At 22.3% G+C, this 23922-nt stretch overlaps 7 protein-coding genes across 7 annotated transcripts; 6 read left to right on the top strand and 1 right to left on the bottom strand. All coding sequences in view use genetic code 6, as the record gives it.

The window, feature by feature from the left end:
• Positions 1-1367: 1367 nt before the first annotated feature.
• TTHERM_00220980 (tetratricopeptide repeat protein) lies at positions 1368-2903 on the top strand (the record flags this gene model as incomplete). The annotated part of the gene is made up of 1 exon (XM_001020670.3): positions 1368-2903. One exon carries the CDS (start codon positions 1368-1370, stop codon positions 2901-2903), a length of 1536 nt encoding a protein of 511 aa, XP_001020670.1.
• Positions 2904-4919: 2016 nt separating this feature from the next.
• Positions 4920-7927, top strand: TTHERM_00220970 (zinc finger lsd1 subclass family protein; the record flags this gene model as incomplete). Its single annotated transcript, XM_001020669.2, has 6 exons — positions 4920-5270; positions 5328-6504; positions 6636-7244; positions 7337-7564; positions 7624-7768; positions 7834-7927. The coding sequence occupies 6 exons, from the start codon at positions 4920-4922 to the stop codon at positions 7925-7927; spliced, it is 2604 nt and encodes an 867-aa protein (XP_001020669.2).
• A 700-nt stretch (positions 7928-8627) lies between these two features.
• TTHERM_000220969 (transmembrane protein, putative) lies at positions 8628-8921 on the top strand (the record flags this gene model as incomplete). The annotated part of the gene is made up of 2 exons (XM_012798750.1): positions 8628-8646; positions 8698-8921. 2 exons carry the CDS (start codon positions 8628-8630, stop codon positions 8919-8921), a joined length of 243 nt encoding a protein of 80 aa, XP_012654204.1.
• A 1266-nt stretch (positions 8922-10187) lies between these two features.
• Positions 10188-11204, top strand: TTHERM_00220960 (UPF0554 C2orf43-like protein; the record flags this gene model as incomplete). The annotated part of the gene is made up of 1 exon (XM_001020668.2): positions 10188-11204. The coding sequence occupies one exon, from the start codon at positions 10188-10190 to the stop codon at positions 11202-11204; it is 1017 nt and encodes a 338-aa protein (XP_001020668.2).
• Positions 11205-12227: 1023 nt separating this feature from the next.
• Positions 12228-15374, top strand: TTHERM_00220950 (Serine/Threonine kinase domain protein; the record flags this gene model as incomplete). Its single annotated transcript, XM_001020667.3, has 13 exons — positions 12228-12312; positions 12383-12472; positions 12553-12665; positions 12729-12929; positions 13011-13059; positions 13119-13274; positions 13340-13412; positions 13457-13731; positions 13784-13941; positions 13996-14466; positions 14531-14998; positions 15054-15172; positions 15242-15374. 13 exons carry the CDS (start codon positions 12228-12230, stop codon positions 15372-15374), a joined length of 2391 nt encoding a protein of 796 aa, XP_001020667.2.
• Positions 15375-16134: 760 nt separating this feature from the next.
• On the bottom strand, positions 16135-21675 carry TTHERM_00220940 (zinc finger lsd1 subclass family protein). Its single transcript, XM_001020666.2, has 5 exons — positions 21524-21675; positions 21246-21474; positions 20965-21192; positions 20734-20921; positions 16135-20678 (listed from the first exon to the last, which is right to left on the bottom strand). Exons 1-5 carry the CDS (start codon positions 21579-21581, stop codon positions 16285-16287), a joined length of 5097 nt encoding a protein of 1698 aa, XP_001020666.2. The 5' UTR covers positions 21582-21675; the 3' UTR covers positions 16135-16284.
• Positions 21676-22193: 518 nt separating this feature from the next.
• Positions 22194-23591, top strand: TTHERM_00220930 (hypothetical protein; the record flags this gene model as incomplete). The annotated part of the gene is made up of 2 exons (XM_001020665.2): positions 22194-22905; positions 23020-23591. The coding sequence occupies exons 1-2, from the start codon at positions 22257-22259 to the stop codon at positions 23589-23591; spliced, it is 1221 nt and encodes a 406-aa protein (XP_001020665.2). The 5' UTR covers positions 22194-22256.
• Positions 23592-23922: the final 331 nt, after the last annotated feature.

The following is a 23922-nucleotide window of genomic DNA, read 5'->3' as shown; positions in this document are numbered from 1 at the left end:
ATCTATAATATCCCTAAATATCAATCAAGTACACAACCACCATTTAGCTGGTTCTTCTAGCCTTTCTTTTATTAATTTTTCTCTACCTTTTATTCAATATCTTTAAAATAGAAATATAAACTCTTGTTCATAATTTTTATACTCTAATTTACGCATTTCCATTTTTCAATTAGACTAAATAAACACTTAAAAATTCATAAGCCATTTTTATTTTTACTTTTCTCAGTTTTTTGATGCTTTTCCTGATGTAAAATCTGTTTATTAGTTAATAAATACAAAACAAAAATTTACTAAAATTTGTACAAAAAATTGGAATAGGCGCCATAAAATTGTTTTATAATGAATCATTTCTAAAGTGCCTATTCGATAATAAAAAACTAATTTAAGAGTTATAGAGAAATTTAAGCCTTGTAGCTACGAGCAAATCAGAGTTTGTAATAATTATTTATGAAATAGATAGTTATTTTATCTATTAAAAGCTTGCATATTTCAATCAAAGTTGATATAATTAGTATCTGATAGATGTTTCTTCCTTAACAAAAATAATTAACAATTCTCAAGAGATAAAAAAAGCTAAATCAATCAAATGCAACTTTAATCAAAATTTAATTTTTTTCTATTTGATAAATTTTTATAGATGGTTTTTAATCACTAAAAGATAATTTTTATCTATTTTATACATATCTACTTAAAAAATTATCTAAAAATACAAACATATAAAAAGATTCATATTTAAAAAATAATAAATTTTCTACTTTAATTTTCTCCTTTTTTAAATATTATATTCTCATTTCAAAATATATTAAATTTTTAATTTCGATAATGATAAATTTCTTTATTTAGATAACTTTAGATAGAAAAGTTTTAGTTATTATAAAAGCAAATTCGGACTAAAAGAAATTTCTGATGGGAATGGATGATAATAAATATTTCACTATAAATAATTTCAATTTAGATAAAAATACTTAAATTAACACAAAAAGATCAGATTAAATAAATTATTATCATATTTTTGTTTAAAAATATATATTTATTTTATTAATTTTTACATTAATAAGTAAAAATATTATGAATCTATTACTAATGTTGTTATTACATTTATATTGCAATAAAAAATTTAATTTATTGGCTCATAACTAAAATAATATAAAATTTGGTAATTAAATGTAAAAATTTCTTATTTTTTGATAGTATAAGCGAAATATTTAAAAAATAAATTTATAATTTGAAATTTTTTCAATCTAGCATTTTGAGAAAGTATTTTAGGTTATAAAAATAAAAAAATAAAATTTTGTATTTAACATCTTGTCAAGTATTTTTTAGTTATATTGATAAAATTAAAAGCCGCTCTTTTTTAGTTAAAAAAAATGGAAAGCAGTAGTAAATAAATCTAAGACATCTTATCTAAAATATCATTAGAAATTATTAATGAAAATGATTTTTTAGGTTAAAATGTGTAAACTCCAATATATATAGCCTAAGATAAGTTTGCTGGTAAAAAATATGAAGTGTTAATAGTTTAAGATAGCTGTGATAGCTAAAATGTTTACAATCAATTTTTCAGTAAAGTGTTTTAACAGCAACTAATTAATAGGCATATAGAGTTAGTACCAAAAATTGTTAAACATATTCAAGAAAATAATATTTTGGTTTGCTAATTTGAGTATCCTGGTATCCCATTGCAATAATTTGCTTAAGAAAACCCTTTATTTTTTGAGAGAGTTATATAAATTATTCAACAATTTACGTTCTCATTTTGCGAACTTTTGAAATTAGGATTTTACTTTTCCTTTTATGACTTTAGCAATATTAGAGTTAGAAATGACCATAGTATTTATTTATCTCCTTTTAATCTTTAAAACTAAAACGATGCATCATTAGAGCTTAAAAAGGAAATCTACTAAAATTTTATATAAGGAATTATTGATATTTTAGAAAGATAAAATATTGATACTGTGGACACTAATATTTTGCAATTAGATATTATTTGCTATTTAAAACAAATAAATTTACAAATATAATCTACATAATATGACTTTTAATCAACTCTGCAATCAATTTAAAATGGTTTAAATATTTATGTTGCTAAGAAATCTAAAGACATAATGAGAGAAATAGAACTTTTGAGAACAAAAGGCGAGTTTAATAGAATGGCTTTATTGCAATAAATCTTAATATAAATAGATCCATGTGATTTTTTTATGTAATATGAAATGGGAATTACTTATAAAAAGCTCAACAAAATAGACCTTGCTTTGAGACATCTCAAAAAATCAGTAGAGTTAAATTCTTCTTTTGACTAAGCATATGTTGAAATAGGTACAATTCATCTATATGAGTTTATGGATATAGATTAAGCATAATAATACTTTTAATTAGCTATTGAAAACAACTCGTTAAATGCTGATGCCTATTTTAATTTAGGTTATTGCTATTTAAATAAGGGACAAAGTGATCAATCAATACCACTTTATAAAAAGTGTTTAGAAATAAATGATAAGCATGCACAGGCTTTGCTTGACCTTGGCTGGTAAAGCTATTTACTTGGAAATATAGAATAAGCCTTAGATTATTATGCTAAGTCTTTTGATGCTGACAAAACAATAGACTCAACTCTCTTAAATACTATAAACTGTTTATACATTCTTAAAAGATAATAAGAGACAAAGTATTTTATAGAACTAATATCCTCACTAGATGGACTTCTTAAGTATACTTAGAGATTAATAGTTTTAGATCCTCTTAATAGTTTTTTATATCATGATCTAGGCATCATTTATTTGCTAACTGGTGAAAATAATAAGGCAAAAATCTCATTTAAAAAATGTTTAGAAGTAAAACCTGATTACCTCTATAAAGATTTTTTGAAGGAAATGATAGAAAATATTTAGAATTCCTTTTGATTGTTTGTTATGAAAAAAATTAAAAATAAAATGAATAAATTTTTTTATGGGAAATAATCTTCAAAATGATAAATTATTATAAAATTAAACTTTATTTTTTTTGAGTCTTATAAGTTTAGTTTATTTAAAAAAATTTGAATTATCTAAAAATAAAAGCTTTCAATTTATTTTATTTTTCTTGAAATTAACATTATCATACTTTCCCCTAATTTTTTAGAGCATAATATCTTTTTTAATTAATATTTTATTTAGTTACATTTAGTCCTAATAAATTAGCACTCTCATGTTTCTTCAAACAAACCATAAAATAGTTTTATATTATAGTTTTTTCAAAAATTAAGATATTAATATTTAGTAAAAAATATACTCCCTTCAGTATAATTATTTGTAAGACTTTTAATATTAAAATACCAAATAATATGAAGTATCGTATAATTAATTTTAATAAAACAAAGTATCAGCTAATTAAAGATTATATTGATTACAAAAATTTAATCACTCTCTCCTTAAAAGAATATATAAAAAGTCATAAAAATCTTATGGTTGAAAAAATCAGAGAAATTTAACTTTTATAAAACATATTTTTTTGGTTATTAAATATTTTTAACCTTCTTGATAACCTCAAATACCAAGCAAAGCAGAAAATAGTGATGTTATTAATAAAAAAATTAAAATTAAAATAATATATGGGTATTTTATTCTTAAATAAACTTAATTTAGAGTTGTTGTTATTTTATTTTATTAATTTAAAATAATTTATTATCAAAATAATAATAAGGAGAAGATTAATAAAAGTTGATAAAGTTTTAATAATGTCATTTAATTCTAAAGGCAAAGATATGTTTAAAAATGTTTACTTTCTTAAAAATTTAAAAACTAAATAACTTTAATAAAAGATTTTTCTGAGCCTTAGAAAATTTATCAAAGATTAAAATTTTAATAATGAGTAATTTATTTTTTTAATGCACTTTTATCCTTATTTTAGCTAATTGAATTATTAATTTATTAATGTAGAATGTAATAAAAATTGGATATTGTTCTTTAAGCGTCAATTAACATTTAACTCATCTCTGTAAGCTTAATAACTATCTTTAGATTTATTTTTTATTTTAAATGGGAATAGTTAGAATTCTAAAATAAATTTTAAATCTTTTAGAAATCTAATTTCAAAAAATAAATTTATTTAAGCTGTTTTAATAATTAACAATCTTATAAAATGTAATTTAAACAAACTAATACTTTTTTAAATTAGTTTTTACCTAAATTGCAAGAAAGTTACTTTATTAATAACTTAAAAGCTATTAAGTAAATTTATAACCACAAATTAATTAATTAATTTTAAAATTGAAAATGTAAATTAAATAAAAGCGATTCTAACTTGATTTTTTATTTATGGTATTATTGATCTTAATTTGTATTTTATTTATTTATTAAAAAAGTTAAATTCAAAAATTTTTAAATAAAAATGAAAAAATCAATATTAAACAGTGTAATAATTTTAACAAATATATTCTCCTTATTTTTATTTGTTGAAACCGTAGTGAGCAAGCAGAGTAGATTAATTTTGATTACTTTATTTATTCTTATTTTATTTTAATTATAGTATTAATAAAAAAATATGGCGGATACATATTAATGGAAGGATTTTACAACTCTTAGTTTACAAGCATCTAATCTTATAGCTATGCCAATAATTTGCAAAATATGGAAATATTAATTACTAGTTAAACAGATAGCTAACCCTAAAACTTCAAATTTATATTTTTCTTAGATTAGTATAATTGCACAAGAACTACTTTAAATTTGGCTTTTTCATGCTCATTTATATACTCACCTATGTAAATTTGCAAATAGTTTGATTAATATTTATTTAATTTTAGCATAGTCAATATTGACTTCCTTCATTAAGAATTAAACATTCTAAGATTGGAAAAAAATTAATTTTTAACAATGTAAATTAATTATGTAATACAATTTGATATATTTTTATAAAGGAATTCTAATAATTCAGTATAAATGACAGTAATTGCTGCAACTTAATCTAATTCTTTCTCTTAAAAGTAATAGTTTTATTGCAATAATAATTTAGAACAAATATCTCTTAATGTAGATCTTACATATGCAACCTAGGTTTTAGTGTATCTTTACACAAATAATGTTTCATCACAATTATTAGTTGGCTTTAAAACAGGTTATTTCACTTGCCAGATGCCATCCCTATAAATTGATATGATTTGTAATAAAAATGAATATTTTCAAGCTTCAACAAATTAATGTGTTGTTTGTGATCAAAATTGCTCAAAGTGTAATTCCTAGGGTTAATGCTTAGACTGTATATAAGGCTACTACATCAAAAATAATATCTGCGTATAGGAACTAAATATACTTAATCTTTTGAATAATATAATAAATAATATTTTAAAGATATCAAATAATTAATATTTTATCTAATAAATACCACTAAATTGTTTAAAAGGATATTAATTAAATAACCAAAATGAATGTGTATCTTGTCCTACATCTGGATAGTTGTGTACTCTTTCTCAGGCAGATCAATATATAAATTACTGTAATTATAATAATTATGACTAGTTTAACGATTTAAATTGCAGCTAATGTAATAATGGTTATTTAATGAATTAAATTTGTGTTAGCTAATGTCCTATTTATTATTAACCTGATATTTAAAATATTAACTGCTAGAGTATCGGAATAAATAATTGCATTTAAACTTAAAATAAACTATGTGTTAAGTGTGATAGTACTTCTTTAATAGATTCATCATAAAACTGCATTAAAATTATTTGTACATCAAATTGTGCTACTTGCTAATACATTAACAGTAATAATGTTTGCATTTTATGCAATTCTGGCTATTATCTGTAAGATAATTAATGCGTAGCTAATTCAAATTGCTAAAATAACATCGTTACCAAAAAAAATGTTTCTATTTGCTAAATTTGTGACCCAAGTTACTTTTAAATAAATTCTGATAAAACTTGCACATTAAAATAATACTATTATTTAGTTTAATAAAACGGGATATTTTTACCTTAATCGTGTTCCTAATGCTTATATTAAGATCAGTGCCCTGAGTGTTAAGTAAGTTCTTCCTGCCTAGTTTATAGTAATTAAAATACATGTTTGTATTGTAACACTAATTATATTGTCGATAATAATGGATAGTGTTAGCAAAAATCATCCTTTATCTCTGAGTACAATTAAATAGTTGATTATTGTATTGAATATGATTCTACATCAACGAAATGCGCTTCTTGTCTCGTTGGATACTATGTTTCAAGTAATGGATAGTGTCTTTAGTGCCTCTATAAACTTTCGGATACAAACGCTTGTGCTTTTACATGCCCATCAGGTTATTATACAAACTCATCTACTTATGATTGCTAGAAATGCTAAGACTCTAATTGTAGTGTATGCGATTCAACATTAATTTGTCAGACATGTAATCAAAATTTTCATTTATATAACTCAGTTTGTTATCAAGATCAGTGTCTTTCAAATTAATATCGTGATGACTAAAACTAAATTTGCTAAAATTGCTATTACAGATGTGCTACTTGTAATGAATAAGGTATTAGTGGTAATATTTGTTTAACTTGTTAATAAAATCTTAATATTGGTACTGATGGAATCTGTCATATTTGCTAAAAAGGTTCTTATTTGTTTACATATTAATCTTTATAAAAAGAATTTATTATTAAAAAAACATAGGTTATTTTTACAATGGCAATGAAGATTCTGATTTAAAAAATTCATCGGTAGATATTAGTAAATGTTAAGCATGTGATTCTTCTTGTAAAGAATGCTAAGGAACTGCTACCAATTGCACAGTTTGTCAATACACTTTAATGTTAAACTCTTAAAATAAATGTGTTGAAACTTGTCCGAAAGGATATTATTAAGATACTACAACATTTTAATGTGTTTTATGCTCTGACGTTAATTGCAACACATGTAATTCTTCTTTGGTTTGTACTTATTGCAATTCTGGTTATGTTTTAACACCTTAGCAAATTTGCAGCAATGCATGCCAAACAGGTTATTATAATTAAAATTAAATTTGTCAATAATGTTAAACTTATTGTTCTTCTTGCCTATCTCTAAACAATTGTTTAATATGTGAGTAAAATTATGATCTTATAAATGGTTAGTGTGACCAAAAATGTAGTAAATCATAATATAGGGATTAATAAACACTTAAATGCATGTAATGTGATAGTTCATGCCTAACATGTAATGGGCCTTTAAATATAAATTGTTTATCGTGTTCACCTAAATTAACCATGAGTTCTATAGGGAAGTGCACAATTTGTGACGAAGGTAAATAATTCATAAAATTTTATTTTGAATAAATTTTTTTGGATCTAATAACTTAAAATTAATTTTAATTATAAATTATTTTAAATATTAAGGAGAGTTTTATCAAAAGAATGAGTAGCAAGATATTTAAAATGACACAATTGATTATTTATCTTGTAAAAAATGTGATTCATCTTGCTAGTACTGCAACGGATTAACTAAATATGATTGTGTTACCTGCATGAGTGGATTATTTTATGATTAAATAAATAAAATTTGCACTACAAAATCAGAAATCGAATCAGAATAGTCTTAATCCTAAGAATGCTAGGATTTGTAAAGTAAACACTTTTTGTTTTATATTTAAAATAATAATTAAAATACTTAAAAAAATGAATAGTACAAACTCAAAGTTTAAGTGATTGTGAGAGTGAGTTAGGACAAATAGATCTACTTTCTAGTTTAAACTAAATAAACACTATAGGATTAGTTTCTGGTGGGTTTTTCTTAAGCCTTTTTGTGCCTTAAATAGGTTGTATGATGTGGTTTTATCTATAAACTTAACAGATGAGAGGAAATACTTATTTCACAATCCCATTTATAAAATAAGGAGTAAGTTCTTACTTCCTTCAAAATTCTTATATGCATAACATACTGGTAGCTATTCAGGATCCAATTTAGTAGTCAAAGATATTATAATTTGATACTAAAATTATTCAAAATACTATTTAGCAAAGTTAATAATTAAGAATTCTTTTGGATGCTTAGAGTTTAAGATATTTTTATATAGAGAATTGCTTATATTAGTCAATTGCTATGATTTTTTCATTTTTAATTATACCAGTTTTATTTTACATTGGAAAAAATAACTAGATTGCAAACAAAATTTATAATTATTCTAAATGGAATCTTCCTATCAGAGCTTGCATGCTTTGCTCTAACATGATAATTATTAGTATCTTAATTAACATTATGAGTTTAAAAGATATGGGTAGCTTTGAAACGATCTGCATAACAAGTTTAACATTTATGTGTGTTATACTTGTTTTATACATATTTATGATAGCTAAATGCATTAAATTAATATTTTCGTAAGAAAAATATGAATATTAAGTTTAATATAATTTTAGTGCACTTATAGGCTAGCTGAAAGATATAAATAAATTTTCTTAATCATTTTGGCTTTTTCTAGAATTAAAGAAAATAATGCAAATTATTATATTTTTCATACTTGAAAATAAAATAATTAGTGGTTGGATTTGTCTTTCTAGCGAGATTTTATTTTTAGTTTATTTAATATCACTAAGACCGTTTATCTCTAGAGTATTAAACGGTGTTATAATTACTCTTCAAGTATTTTAGACATTTTTACTTCTTTTTGTTTGTCTTTTACTGCAATAATAAATGATTTTACTGATTTAAGGTATATTTTATTTTTAATTAAGAGAATATTAAAAATCTATAAAAATAATAGTTTTTGAAATCACAAGTATTGCTGAGAAAATAATTGGACTGTTTGGGTTGGTTATTTTAGGTGTAAGAAGTGCATTAAAATACTATAGTAACAGAAAGATAAATAAGATAATGAAAGAATCTTCCAAAATGACTTGTGAATTGATATAGAATATGGATAATAATGCAATATCAACCTTTTTAGAAACGCAAAACTCTTAATTTAAAAATTTTAAATTAAAATGAAAAAAATAACTAAAATATAAAATATGATATAATATTTGTTTTTATTTTTAAGTAACTTTAATAAAAATAGATGAAATTAATTAGATCAAATTATGGGTTTTAAAATTTTTTTCATTATAAGAAGAATATTTTTTTCTATTAAATTCTAAAAATTGTAAGTTAGACACTATTGATAAGAAATAAGAAGAAATTATTAACCTAATATAAAAAATATGAAAAAAATTACTTCTAAAAATGTTAGTTATTTAGTTATCGACTGTAAGCAAATACATAGAATACATTTTTTGTAAATAGTAATAATAGATTAGACAATTTACTTAAATATATAAATTATAAATATATTTTTAGAGGATAATCTATCTAAAATAAATAAAATGGCTTTCATATAATAAAAATCTTCTTAATTTAGAATAATATAGTTTTTCTAGAAAAATTCTTAATTTGTAAATAAAATAAATAGGCTTTATTAGATTTTTTAATTTATTTTTTAAAATCAATCAAATGAAATTTTTTAAATTTAAACAATAATAAAAAGTTAAAACTAAATTGACTTTAATTTTTTGAAAATTGTTGATAAAATAGCTCTAAATATTTAAAATTTAGATATTTTATCAAATAATACTATTAATAATTTAAAGTAATGTCTTTGATTTAGAATTGAAATTTTTGTTAATGTAATTTTTTCTTTTTATCATATATTTAAAATCTAAAAAATTTCTTTTATAAAATTCTAAAGAATTTATTAATTAAAAAAGTTTTATTGTATAAGATTATTTCTAACGTCATATTTTTTGAATATTTATTGAGAAGTAGACCCAATTTAATTAATTTAGTTTTAAGATTACTCCATATTTTATTCTTTAATGCTTTTATAGATAAATATGTTTTGAATTGACAAGTATTTCTTAATTTTTTATTCAAACAACACCTATACTATTTAAAATTTATTGTTAAGATGCTTAAAGTATTTTTTTTTGGCATATAAATTCTTAAAAGTGTTGATTTATATATATTTTTTTAATAAAGCATAAAATTAAATTTTAGATTATAAATATTTTTAAATAATTAAACATTGTGTAAACGAAGTTAGTAAGGTATAAAACTTAAATATTTGTATTACATAAGGTCATTTCTTATCAAAATTAATGTCTATTTTATCTGATCAGATCTATGTGTAAACTGCTCATTATATAAAATTCAGTTAAATTCACAACAAATTTAATAATTATTTAAACTATAAAATAAAAAGTATTTATATTTAATAAAATGATAGGAATAGTTATCTTGATCCTTTTTGCATTTTTAATAAAAAGATTTTTAAAAAAATATGAAAAGCCTTTGTATAATCATGTCGGGTAATATAAATATACATATCATGGTAAAAATAAAGAATACTATACTGAAACCCTTTATTACCCATCTAGCTGTAACGATCATTCTATTGTCTTCTTGTTTTAATCTGGAAACCCTGGATACGTTAAATTTTATGATAGATTTTTGCTTCATTTGAGTTAAGCTTTTAACAAATAATACGACGTAATAGGAATAGGCTAAGCAGGATAATTTAAAAAAGAAGGGTCATTCAAAAGATACTTTAATCTAAAACAATAAATTGACCATAAAATATAATATTTTAATGATTTAATTAAGTAAGATAAATATAAAAATTCTAAATTTGTTTTTATAGGCCATTCATGTGGTTGCTATACAACTTTGAAATTAATTAATGCCATAGACTAAAAAAGAATATTTCATGTAATAATGATACATCCTACAATAGACAGGCTTGTTCAAACTCCTTTGGGTTAAGAGAGAAACAACCTTCATAGATATACATTTTTTATAAAAATAGCCTTAAAATGTATTGATTACTTTATACCTTTATCTTTGCTTAGATTTATCAGTTTAAAGGCATATGAGAATGAGAGGATATAAAATGGAGAAGACATTAACGATTGTGCTGAAAACATAGCTTAATGGATCGGATATGAAACAGGACTAAGCTTTATGTATTTAACAAAATTTTAATTTGACGAAATTAAACAACTAAATGAATCAGAAATAAAAAAATTTTCAAATAAAATGACTGTCTATTACGCTAAGGGAGATGAATATACCCCAGAATACATAAAAAAAGATTTCAAAGATAAATTTTCTAATTTTGTAGATTGCTTTGATGATGAGGTTGGTTTAGATCATGCTTTTATATTTGGGGGATCAAAAATCAAAGCTTAATTAATAAGAAAATTACTCTCAACAAAAATTAAAAATAATTAGTTATGAGTGCCTTAAAAAAATGTTTTTTTGTGACAAACTTCCTAATTGTTAATTTATATCTTTATCCATTGAAATTAAATTTTTAAAATTAAACATATGCTTTTCACAATCATTAAATTGAATTAAATTTTTTCACATCAATGTCATAAAAAAAATATCTTGATTAGAATTCAAACAGAAAATCTATAATTTTATGTTTATACTATCAATAAAATTTTTTAAATTAAAAAATAAAAAAAATAAAAATTTTATATTTATTTATTTTTAAATGCATATTTACTTTATATTTTATTCATTTAAGAAAATAAAAAACACAAATTTTTTAAATTTTATTTTATTTTGGCGGATGAAAAATAGGGTAAAATAATGAAATATTATAAATATAATTTTTAAAAAAGTATGGGTTGTCTCATATGTTTACCTCATCTCTCCCCTAAAAAATCTTAATGACTTTCCCCTTTTTAAAATATTACTTAAGATAAGTTTTAATTTATTATTTATTTTGAAATTTAATAAAAAGAAAAAATATATCATTTATTTTCAATAAAAGAATAATGTTTGAAAAAAAAATATTGTTTTATGTATTTTTTATCTATGATAAACTTTTTTTTTATGAAATTAATAATCTAAAATTTATTTAAAATATTTATTTATTTTTTTAAGATAAATATTTTATCTATCTAAACAATTAAAAAATTAATATTTAAAAATACAAACGGTGAGTAAATTTTAAAATGCAATTATTAAATTCTAAAAAAATAAATAAATAATCATACCATAATCTTACTAATGGATTTGGTTTGAATATTAAATCTTTTGGTTCTTTACAATCTTAGATGTATTTAAAATCAAAAATAAATAATAAAATAAGTAAATAAATTATATACTATATTCATGATTTCAAATATTGTTTTCAAATAATATTTTGTGTTTATTACAAAATCTTAAATTAAAAAAAAAAAACAAACATATTATTTTAAGTGATAGTTTAACAAATAACATAACTTATAAAATTAATAGTCACCAAAAATGTTAGAAACATGCGGACAGTTAATGAATTTCTTAAACTAAGCAGGTTTAATGAAGTCTTTAAAAGCATTTTAAGATGATATGGGTATATTTAAATCATAAGACTAAAATAGTAGCAGTCAGTTCTTATCTTAATATTTTAAAAATAAAATTAGAAATTTATATACAAAGTCAGCAATAATAGAAAACATAAAATGAAAATAATCCTTAAGATGGAGAAAAATAAACAAATTCCAACTTATTGAGTAAATACTTTATTTCGCTCACTATTAAACTATTAAAAATTTATACTTTAATTCAAATGTTAAGTTCAATTTATTTTTAGAAATTATTAAAAAGGCCATACATCAAAACAATAAAAAAGATGTTATTCCTACCTTTAATTAGGGTGCATAGGATTTTTAGAATAAAGTCTAAAATATAAATTAGAAACTATTCGTAAAATTGATTGATTGATAGATTATAAATGGATTTAATTGATATTTTGAAATATATTTCTAGAGTTAAGAAGAGACTGAATAAATTATGGAAAGATTAATGAATAAATTAGTAGCATCTCCAGGTCTACTTGAAGATGAAAAGTTGAATTCTAAGATAGAAAAATTTTTTGATAACCAAACATTTTAAAGAATGGTTGAAGCTACAGATGTTATGCAAGATATTTCAAATTTATCGTTCACTAACTCTTTCTTACAAAAAACAGTAATAATTTACATTAAATCAAATAAAATATATATACATTTTTAATAAATATCAAATACTGAAATATTTTTAATATAAAAGAAACAAGAATAACAAAGCATTTTAGATGAAAATCCTCCTCATTTCGGGAGTATTATTTTAATTTATTAGTATTTTATTTAAATTTTAACAATAATATTTTTATGAAAGTGAAATAACAACCCATGAATGCTCCAGGACTTGCAAATCAAGACTTTAAACTAGACTAATTTAATCAATAAACTATATCAAATTAAACAAATTAACAACACAATTAGTTATAATAGCAATAAAATGTATAAAATTAATAGACTGACATGAATAATGGTAATACATTTTTACTGAAAATATTTAAACTTTAAGATAAATAAATTTTAATTAAAAATTATTAGGGTCAGAGCATATGCCTTTATATCCTTAATAACTTTAAATGAATTCTCCTCACAATAATTAGTCAGATTTAAAGTAATATTTGGATATTCTTCTAAAATTAACATTTTATCTTAAAGTTAAAAAAGTGAAAAATAAACTGAAGAATTAAAAGAAACATAAAACAAATTAGAATAGTTGTAAAATTAGGACGTTTAAGCAGATGCCTAAAATGATTTACTATAAGGGATTTTACTTTAAGAAGACTTCATGCCAAATATAGATGAATATACTGATGATGATGATCCAGGTTTTGATTTGTATGAAGTACCATAAAAAGATTTTGTGAGAGTGGCACAATAACTTGCAGAAAAAAGTGACTTTCCTGCCAGAGCAGTTTCTTCTATTCCAAAGAGTAAATAATTTATTAAAGTTTTAAATATTTATTCTCTAAATTATTATAATAGAAGAAGGATACGATCCTCATAAAGAGTATTCAAATCCATTTGCAAATGCAAATCCAAACTAAGAAGATAGCTAGGCTATGATAAAAGATATTTAAAAATAATCATCAAGTTAAGCAGTTGATGATTAATAATAGTAAAAAATTGTTTAGCAGAAAAATGTAAAAAATATAAATAATTATTTCAGTAAATTAAATTTATTTTTTTTTTAATAGTAAGTCTCTAAAGCATCAATATTCCTTCCAGACCACATAAAATTCCCTTAATCTAATGATAGTTTTTATCCAATTAAGTATGATAAGGTGATATACGATGCATTCAATCTGAAAGTAATTTTTGATAGAGAGAGAACAGGTTTTGAAGAAACTAAAGAATTCCCTATAGTAATTAATTCTATCATAGCTGGTAGATACTAGGTTATGGAATATTTAGGAAGTGCAGCATTTTCAAAAGCTATTTAATGTTTAGATTTAGTTACAAACAGAGTAATGTGTATGAAAATAATAGAGAATAATAAAGATTACTTTGATCAAAGTATCGATGAGATAAAGCTTCTTAGGTATATTAATTACAATGGAGATGTGGATGAAAAAAATGTACTCCGCTATTTTGATTATTTCTATCATAAAGAGCATTTGTTTATAATCACTGAACTTCTAGAAGAAAACTTATATGAATTCTATAAAGTAAATAAAATAAAAATTTTGTCTGCATTTACTGAATAATAATAAAATTTAATAAATTAATTAGTTTAATAGAGAAAATGAACAACAAAGATACTTCACAGTAGGTAGATTATAGAAAATTACATAATAGATTTTAGTTGCTTTGGACTTTATCCATTCACTTAGGTTAATCCATTGTGATTTGAAGCCTGAAAATATCCTCATGAAATCTAAACCAAAAGGTGAAGTAAAGGTTATAGATTTTGGATCAAGTTGCTTTATTCATGATCACCTTAGTTCTTATGTGTAAAGTAGATCTTATCGTGCACCTGAAGTTATAATAGGTTGCAAGTATGATTATAGAATAGACATATGGAGCTTAGGTTGTATTTTAGCAGAACTTTGGACTGGAAACGTCCTATTTTAAAATGACAATATTTAAGGTTTGCTCGCTAGAGTTATTGGTATAATTGGTCCTTTCCCTGAATGGATGATGAAAGAAGGACGTTTGGTTCAAAACTTTTTCACTCGTGAAAAATTATTATATATGGAAGTAAAAAATTATAATATATAAATTAAAATATTTAATTTAATTCTATTTTAAATAGGTATTTGAAGAGGCTGATTAAAGTTAAGCTATCGGTGATCAATAAGATGGCTAAAGACAAAAGATTAAAACTGGAAAAATATAAATTTTAGTACCCAAACATTCTAATTTAAAAGCAAGGTAATAAAAAATTAATTTTATTTATTCCTTTTAAAAATTATTCTGAAATTTTTTTTCATACTAATTTAGACTTAGAACTGAAGATCACTTATTTATAGACTTTGTAAGATAATGCCTTTAAATAGATTTCACTCGTCGTCCTACAGCTAAAGAGGCTCTTAGCCATCCTTGGTTTAAGTTAAAATATCCAGATGGTCTATGATAAAAATAATTTAAAATAAAACCAGTTATATTAATGTTAAAAATTAAATTTAAACAAACAAAATTTCTAAAAATAGTAATTTACATTTATATCAAATTAAAAAATAATTTAATTAAAATTTAATACCATTTTTGTATTTTTTTATCTCTTAATTTTTAAAAAAATAATATTTTTTCTCTAATAATTTTAATAATATATTAATGAACATTTGAAATATTTCAAACTAAACACAAATTTGTAATATTTACTTATTTTTTATTTGGAATTTTATATAATTATAGATAAAAAAGATTGGAATTTAATAATATATAATTTACAGTCTTTTATTTATTAGCATCAACAAAATCCTTAGTATCAAATATTTCAATAAATTAATACAAATACTAAAGTCACCAAATAAAACTTTAGCACCTTTTTATATTTCAACATACCAAATATTCTCTAAATAATATATTTATTATAAAAACTAATTAAATTAATTTTTCATGAAAATTTATATTTGAAATTTATCAAACTAAATCAAAATTTGTAGTGTTTAAGTATTATTGGTAAAACATATACCTAATTTTAGATAAAAATAATAGAATTTTATCACAAAAATATTTTATTTATCATTTTTCATTTAATAAGATTAGTAAAAAAAGCAAAATAAAATACATATTAAAAACATAAAAAAAGATTAAATTCAGTTCAAGTTAAAAAGCTATTTTTCAATTATTTATAAATTTTAATTTTAAATTCACAGTTAAATTTAATTTGATTGAAGCTTATCTTAAAAGTATTTTACTTACAGATTTTTGTATTTACATCAATTACTAATTATATATATAATATAAATTTAAGTTAATCTAATTTATAATATTTTAATTTTATTTATTTATTATTTTTATGAAAATTTAGGATCTTTTTTTCAAAATTATTTAAAATTAATATTTTAAATTTATGAGCTTGAAGTTTAATGGGTACTTCTTTTAGTTAAGTTAACAGTTTTTGTATTTTTACGGTTATTACTCACTTTAGAAGGAGATAATAGAGGATTATTATTCCATTTGATTTGCTTTTAGGTTATTTAATCTAAAGATAAATTTATATTTAATTCACTTTAAGAATTATCTTTGTGTATATTATGCAACTCTAACGAATTTTTTACTGACAGTTCTTTCGAAGCTTCTTTGAATGTTTTTATTAGACCTTATTAAGCTTACAAATTTTCAACATATTTACTTCTTAAATGAAAACAGTGTAAAAAAGTTTTTAATAAATAGAACATTATCTGGAAGAAATTAAAAAATTAGTATATGCAAACAGCTATAATTATTACATAAACAGAATATAGCTCAATTCTAGAAAATGTAGCAAATAGTGAAAATCCCATATAGATAATAATTAAGATTATTTCATGTACTATCAAAAATACATTTAAAGATTTATTTATAAAAGGCTTTTTAATCATAAATATCAGAGATATTAAAAGAGAAAAGAAAGCAATACTGATTAAGCTAGCTAGGAAATTTTACTCAGAAACTAATAATATAATCTAAACCATTTTTCTGAGCTCTATTAATAACCAAAAATTCTTTGCTAACATATTTTCTTAACAAATTTAAAAGTGTAAGCATAAATAAGACATGAAATCTTCATTATTATATGAAATAGATTAGAAATTAATCTTGTAAAATAAATAAATAAATCCTCCAAAGTAAAGTAAGCAAAAAACACTTGTAGCAATTATATTTACAAGATTATCTGAGGAATAGTCGTGAAAGTATTTAAGATTTGTAATAGCACTTAAAAGGCAAGAATTGCTGAATAAATAAATAAAAATTATACTTAAGTTCCATTTTATTTTCAAATATATTTTTTGCAGCATGTTAGACCTAGCTTATAGAAAATAAAGAATAAAAATCACTATAAAAGCTGTTATAGAGAGCACCATAGGATAGAAACTTAAAATTATAAAAGGAGTATCTAATTTGTAAATATTATATTTAGGATTATTAAATAAAATAGAATTAAAATTATTTTTTAAAGATTCTTAGATACTATCATTAGCTAAGCTCTATTGTAAAACCCTATTTAATTAGCTCTAACTAATAGGTGTGAATGAGCTAGGAATTGAATTAAAGTAGTTTAATTGTAAAAATTTCTATAAAAAATTCTATTCTAGACCCAAAGGATATACTTTGTTTACAAGTAGAAAGTTTCCTAATTGCTAAAATTATACATAAGAATATGCAAATAGGCAGGAATATCCATAAACTGATGTTTTAGAAAAAATAGAATCTGTCAACAAACTCAGAACCATAAAAAAAAATGTTAGTGAACCAGAAGAAAGAGAAAAAATTTAAGCTAATTCAATATAAATTGAATTTATTTCCTTACAATCCTTTTCATAAATTTCCACATATCCTTTTTTACAAATACATGTTCTTAAATTTTCATCATAATATCTAGTTTAGCTAGAACAATTCCAACAATTATAATAAAGTGGCCCAGAGCATTTATCACAAGAAATATCACAATATTCATAATCATATTTATCAGATTCTTCTTTTGTAAGATGACATTCCAGTAAACTTAAGCATAATTTGCACTTTTTATCGCATGAGAGACTGCATTTTCCATTATCATCCTTATATTTAGAATCAGGACAATAGCACATACCTTTATATCTAATTAAACCCTCTTCACAAATTTCACAAGAATCCTTTGTTTTACAAACTAAACAGTTTTATTGCTGGCAATATTAGCATCCTTAGTTTCCTTCCACATCATAAAATCCATCTTTACAGATACAACTATCTCCTTTAGGTTAATAGTTAGAAATACATTGAAAACACTGGTTTTGATTACATTTAAGGCATTTTTAATCTTTGCATTTCAATTCTGGGCTTAATACACACCTCCTTGTAGATTAATCAAAAACTAAATCACCTTAACATTTGCAAATACCTGTTTGACTATCTTTTATCATATTTTAATCTGAACACTAAATACAGTCTTATTCATCTCCACCTTTACATGTCTTACAACTTAAAGAGCAAGCTTTACATGTATCTACATATTCATAAAATTGTTATTTGCATACACAACTTAATTTATCTGGAGATATTTCCATTGTTCTAGGATCATTACATTCTATACAAAGTGGTTATTCTTTTTAGAAAACACATTTTTTGCAAAAATTAGGACATTACATACACTTATTTTTATAAAGAGTATAATTATCAATACATTCACAAGTTGAATTATCACTATTTAATTTCATTACTTAAGATTTGCAGCTTAAACACTTTCCTTAACCATCACATTTGCTACATAATTCGTTACATTTTAAGCAAATTCTATTCTTATTCGAACCAACAGATTCATAAAATCCATCTATGCAAACGCATTTTCCACTTTTATCTTTTATAAAATCTGGACCTTCGCTACAATCTAAACAATCTTTTTACTCAGATCCACTGCATTTCTTACAATTTTAATAACATTTAATGCATCCTTATTCATTATACTGATAATAGCCTTCTTTACAAGCGCAAATACCTTTATTTTAATAAGGTATTAGTATTTTATTTTTCTCAGAGCTACAACTTAGACAATCTGTATTTTCAGGACCATCACATATCTAACAATCAATATGACACTTTACACATTTAAATTTATCTTAAAAAAACCCTTATTTGCAATTGCATTATTATTTAAACAGTTCTGAGTTTGGATCTGAGCAAGTTAAGCACTCTTATTCTGAACTCCCTGAGCATGTGTTACAGCTGATGTGACAACTTTTACACTTTTTTTCTTTTTCATCATAAAAAAATGAATCTTAACATTCACAAGTTCCAAAATTTTATCCACTAACTTTTTAAAGCAGCATAAAATCATCATTACAACTTAGACAGTCACTTTTTGTTTCTCCTCTGCATTATTTACATTAATCATAGCATTTTTGACATTTAAGTTAATATGTATCAAAATAAAATCCTGGCTAACATTAGCAAGCAGATGTATTGGCTGTTGGATTTACCAAAATCAAATTACTATTATCAAGACAGCTATAGCAATCTGATTCTCCACTAGAAAGGCAATTTTAGCATGTTTAATAGCATTTTTAGCATGAATTATCATTATTATTAAAATAATAACCTTTTTTACATGTGCAATTTTTTGTATCTTTATTTATTTCCTAATTTTAATCTTTGCAACTAATGCATTCATCTATTCCAGGACCTTTACACTCTTTGCATGAAAAGTGGCAATTTAAACAAGAATTATTGTATAAAAATTAACCTTCCTTACACTTACATTCATGGTTTTCTAAAATAAACCCTTCTTTACATTAGCACAAATCTTATTAATCTTTACTTGGTTACATTAAATTTGCTATGCATTACTCACATTAAACTTTTCCTTATTCGTCCTTAAAGCAGCTCTTACATGTTTTATCACATTAAATACATGATTTATCACCATTTAAGTAATATCCTTATTTGCAAAAACATTTTCCATCTTTTAATTATTTCTCAGGTTAACATTTCAAACATTAATCTTCATTTTAACCATAACATTCTTCACAAAGTTTGTTACACTTTATGCATTCATTTCCATTTTAAAACTCATTTTTATCGCATATACTTTTACATTTTCCTTATTCCTATTCTGTTACACATTTCTCACATGAATTAAAATCTTTACATTTAATACAATTCAATTAACATCTTGCACATTCATTATTATCTGGATTTGCATAATAATAATCTCCACAATCTTACCTTATGCATTTATTTTTATCTAATAAAAAATCTTTATTACATTCAGTACATTAATCAAAGGACGGTCCTGAACAAATCTTACATCCTTTATAACAAGGGAGACATTTCTTTTTATCATTATCTAGATAAAATTATTATTCTGGGCATTAGGGGACACATTTTAAAAATAAATTATTATTTGAAGAATTTTAATTAATTAAATAAGTGTTAAGAGGGCAAGATGTACAGTTGGTACTAATTTCTGAGCAAGTCAAACAGTTTGGATCACACTTTTCACATAAATTTGTCTTTTTATTAGCGAAATATGAATCTGAGCATTCAAGTTAGCATTTTTTAGTTACAGGGTCTCCATAAAACTATGAATTGCATTATTTGACACAAGTTAATACTTCAGACCTGAAATAATTATCTTAGCAAAGATCACAAGTATCTTTAGCAGAGCAATTTTTGCAATATTACCTACATTAATCACACCTTTATTCATTTTAATTTTTATAATAACCTGGAGGACATTCTTCTTTACAACTTGCTTCTAAAATTTTTATTTAAAAAATTACTATTAAACTATTTTAATTCAAATAAAATACAAAAAAGATAAGTCTATTTTTTGCATTTAGTGCATTATTCTGAACCATAAGCGCATTCCTAACATCTATCACTGCATTTATTACACATTTTTCTTTCCAAGTAATATCCAGGAATACATGATGTACACTCGTTAAATGAAGTGCATTAGGAGCAAGTTGAAGGACATAAACTAATTTATACTTAAAATCTAAAAAAAATGTTAAGTTAAAACAAATAAATAAAATAATTACTCTCTAAATCCCCAAGATTCGTCACTCAAATCTGAGTCAAGGTTAGAGTAAAAAGTAACTTTGATTGGATATTAGTTAGTCTTTACTGATTTACTTATGGTAAAAAATTCTTCATCATAATATTAATTAGCACAATTGTTATTAATTCTTCTAAAGAAAGAATAAGTTTATTTGAACAATAATATATTATTCACCTCTATATAAAAGTAATCCTCATTCTTATCCCACCTTTATTTAAAAAATATAAAATAATTCTTTAGTAAATTTAAAATAAAAATTACGAGTCAATTCTAAAGAATTTCATGGAGACATCTACTTAATAGTAAGGTTTTTCATATTTAAATTCTATTTAAACTTTTTAACTCTAACCACCCCTTAAATATAATGAAGATCCATCGCAGTGAAAAACTTGCATATTATTATTTGTATATTTCTTAGAGAAATCTTAAAATTCACTTATGTCGTCTTTATTAAGGCTGATTGGAAATTTGTATATTTCTTAGCTTATTACTTAAATATAAAATAAATGATAACAGTTTTAAATTGAAATGTGAAATACCTTAGGTAAGAAGAGTTGTTAAGCATGAGAACAGATATAAAAAATAATTATTCTTCATATTTTTTGCTGTTAACTTTTTTTTGTATATATTATCTCTTTACTCTTTTAATTTAAACAAAAACTTTTATACTTAATTTTGTTTTTGTGAATTCTAAAATTATTAATAATTTATTCTTTCATTTACAAATAATTTACAGATAAAATAAAGATATCATTTGTTAATACACAAATATATGGTAAATATTGATATTAAAAATATTACTAATATAATAATAATCAAGATCAGAATTGACACTAAAGATTACAAGCTAAGTTTGAAGATTTACTAATTTATTAAAATATCTTTGAATACTTACGAGCAATATAAAGAAAATGATCTCATATGTATAGCAAAGACTACAAAGGATTTTATAATTGATAAATAAATTACCATCAAAGTAAATTTTATAGTCTTAATATTTTATTTTTCTAATTTAATTTAGAAAATTCTTAATTTATATCATTATTAATAGCAAATTCATTATTAATTTAAAATATTTAAATTTAAAATAATTTAATTTGTTATTTGTTTTTTAAAGGCTTTGATGCATTTTTGAATGTTTGATAATTAAAAATTATTTTATTACTATTTTATAAATTTACAGAAGAATACATATGCTAGATAGTGATTATAATACATTTCAAAATAGCTTATATTAGCTATGATAATTAATTCTATCAGTTACTTAAAACTATGAAGTAGTAAAAAAAATAATTACAAAATGATAAGTTAGAAGATGAATAATATGAAAGGCTCAGAAAGCATTTGCTTGAGAAATCTAGCAGTAAATTATATGCCTTATGGACAAATCCAAAGAAAAATAAGGAATGTAAGCAAATTTAAGCTAACACAAAATGTTTTTGCGATCATGATTATAAAAATCACGAATATTTGAATCCTTAAGATAAGAGTAAAGTACACTGCAAAGTTAAAAATTGTCCTTGCAGAAATTATTCTTATGTTCCATCTCAAGGAAATTTAGATTTTAAATGTAATTGCAAACACAGTCATAAGCTCCATGACCCTATTTCTAGAAGATGTACTTTTTTGAATTGCGGAGCTTGCAATAGAGGATTCCAAACAAATTATATTTGCCCATAATGCAATGCAGCTTTCTCTGAGCATATTATTGTATTCGAAAGTAGAAAGGAAAGACAATAGCAAGGAAAAAAAATAAATGATAATGAAGACACTTTTAGTTATGAATAGTTTAACTTAGAATATAAAAGTTAAGATGGTAACAAAAATAGTCAAGGAAATTAAGGCTAATCTAGTACAGATGATTTTATAAAAATAGAAGAAAATATTCAACCTGGAAATAGTAATTTATACATAAATTCTGGTAAAATATTCACTTTAAAGTATAAATATTAATATAAGCTCTAAACCTTGTTAAAATTTTATTTCATTTTCTATTTTTGTTTATTAAGTCTTAAAATTTATTAAATAAATGAAGACGAACCAATAAATGATGCAGAAATTGAGAGGAGGAAAGCTCTACCAAAATAGTTACATATGTATAATGAAAAAGGTTAATATGTTAAGTCAGGATTAGCACCAAATGATATCATAAACAATGAGGATACAGATAGAAGTGATAAAATAAAGATTAAAAAAGATTGGAACATTAACACAATTACAATTGAAGAAAATGGTTAACAGATAAATGTTAAAAAATAATTTGATTAATAAATGTAAGATGAATAAAATAGCAAGCTATCTTATTTAAAAAGAGAAAAACAAGAAGAATAGTTAAAAATCTAGAAGAAAAAAAATATATTAAAATAACTCAATTACCAAATCAAAGAAGAAAGGAAGGTCTTTGAATAAAAGTATGGATATAAGCCAACAGATGATGAAAACGAGATAAGAGAAGCTTTACAAGATAATTTTATTGAAGAAGATGAAGATATTATAGGGGGGACAAGTGCATTTTATTTATTCCATCTACCTAATAAATATGGTTTGGAAATAAAAAAAAATAGACTTCACTAAGATATTCTTGACAGGTTAGTAGAAGAATATTGATAATGAACAAATAAATATAATAATTATAATTAATAATTAATATAAAAAAATTTTTCACTTTAAACAAAATTTAATAAGATTATCTAAATAAATTCTTACTCTTATTAATAATATTCGGTCAGTCACTCAAGCTGTTTGAATTTTTAATAAAGATACTTTTATTTTTAAATGAATAATTTATTACGTTTCCCTAAACTTCAAGTTGAACTAATATTTAATATTATCGGATTTCAATATTTAACTTTATATTCCATATATTTTCTTTTTCTCTCTACCATAATAATAAAAATAAATATTCATAATTTTAAACATAAAAATTTAAATAAATTTT

This window comes from Tetrahymena thermophila, assembly GCF_000189635.1.
Source record: "Tetrahymena thermophila SB210 genomic scaffold scf_8254564, whole genome shotgun sequence".
In the NCBI taxonomy this organism is placed as follows: Eukaryota; Ciliophora; class Oligohymenophorea; order Hymenostomatida; family Tetrahymenidae; genus Tetrahymena; species Tetrahymena thermophila.
Note: the sequence above shows the minus strand (reverse complement) of the source record. Positions and strands in the feature narration are given on the sequence as shown.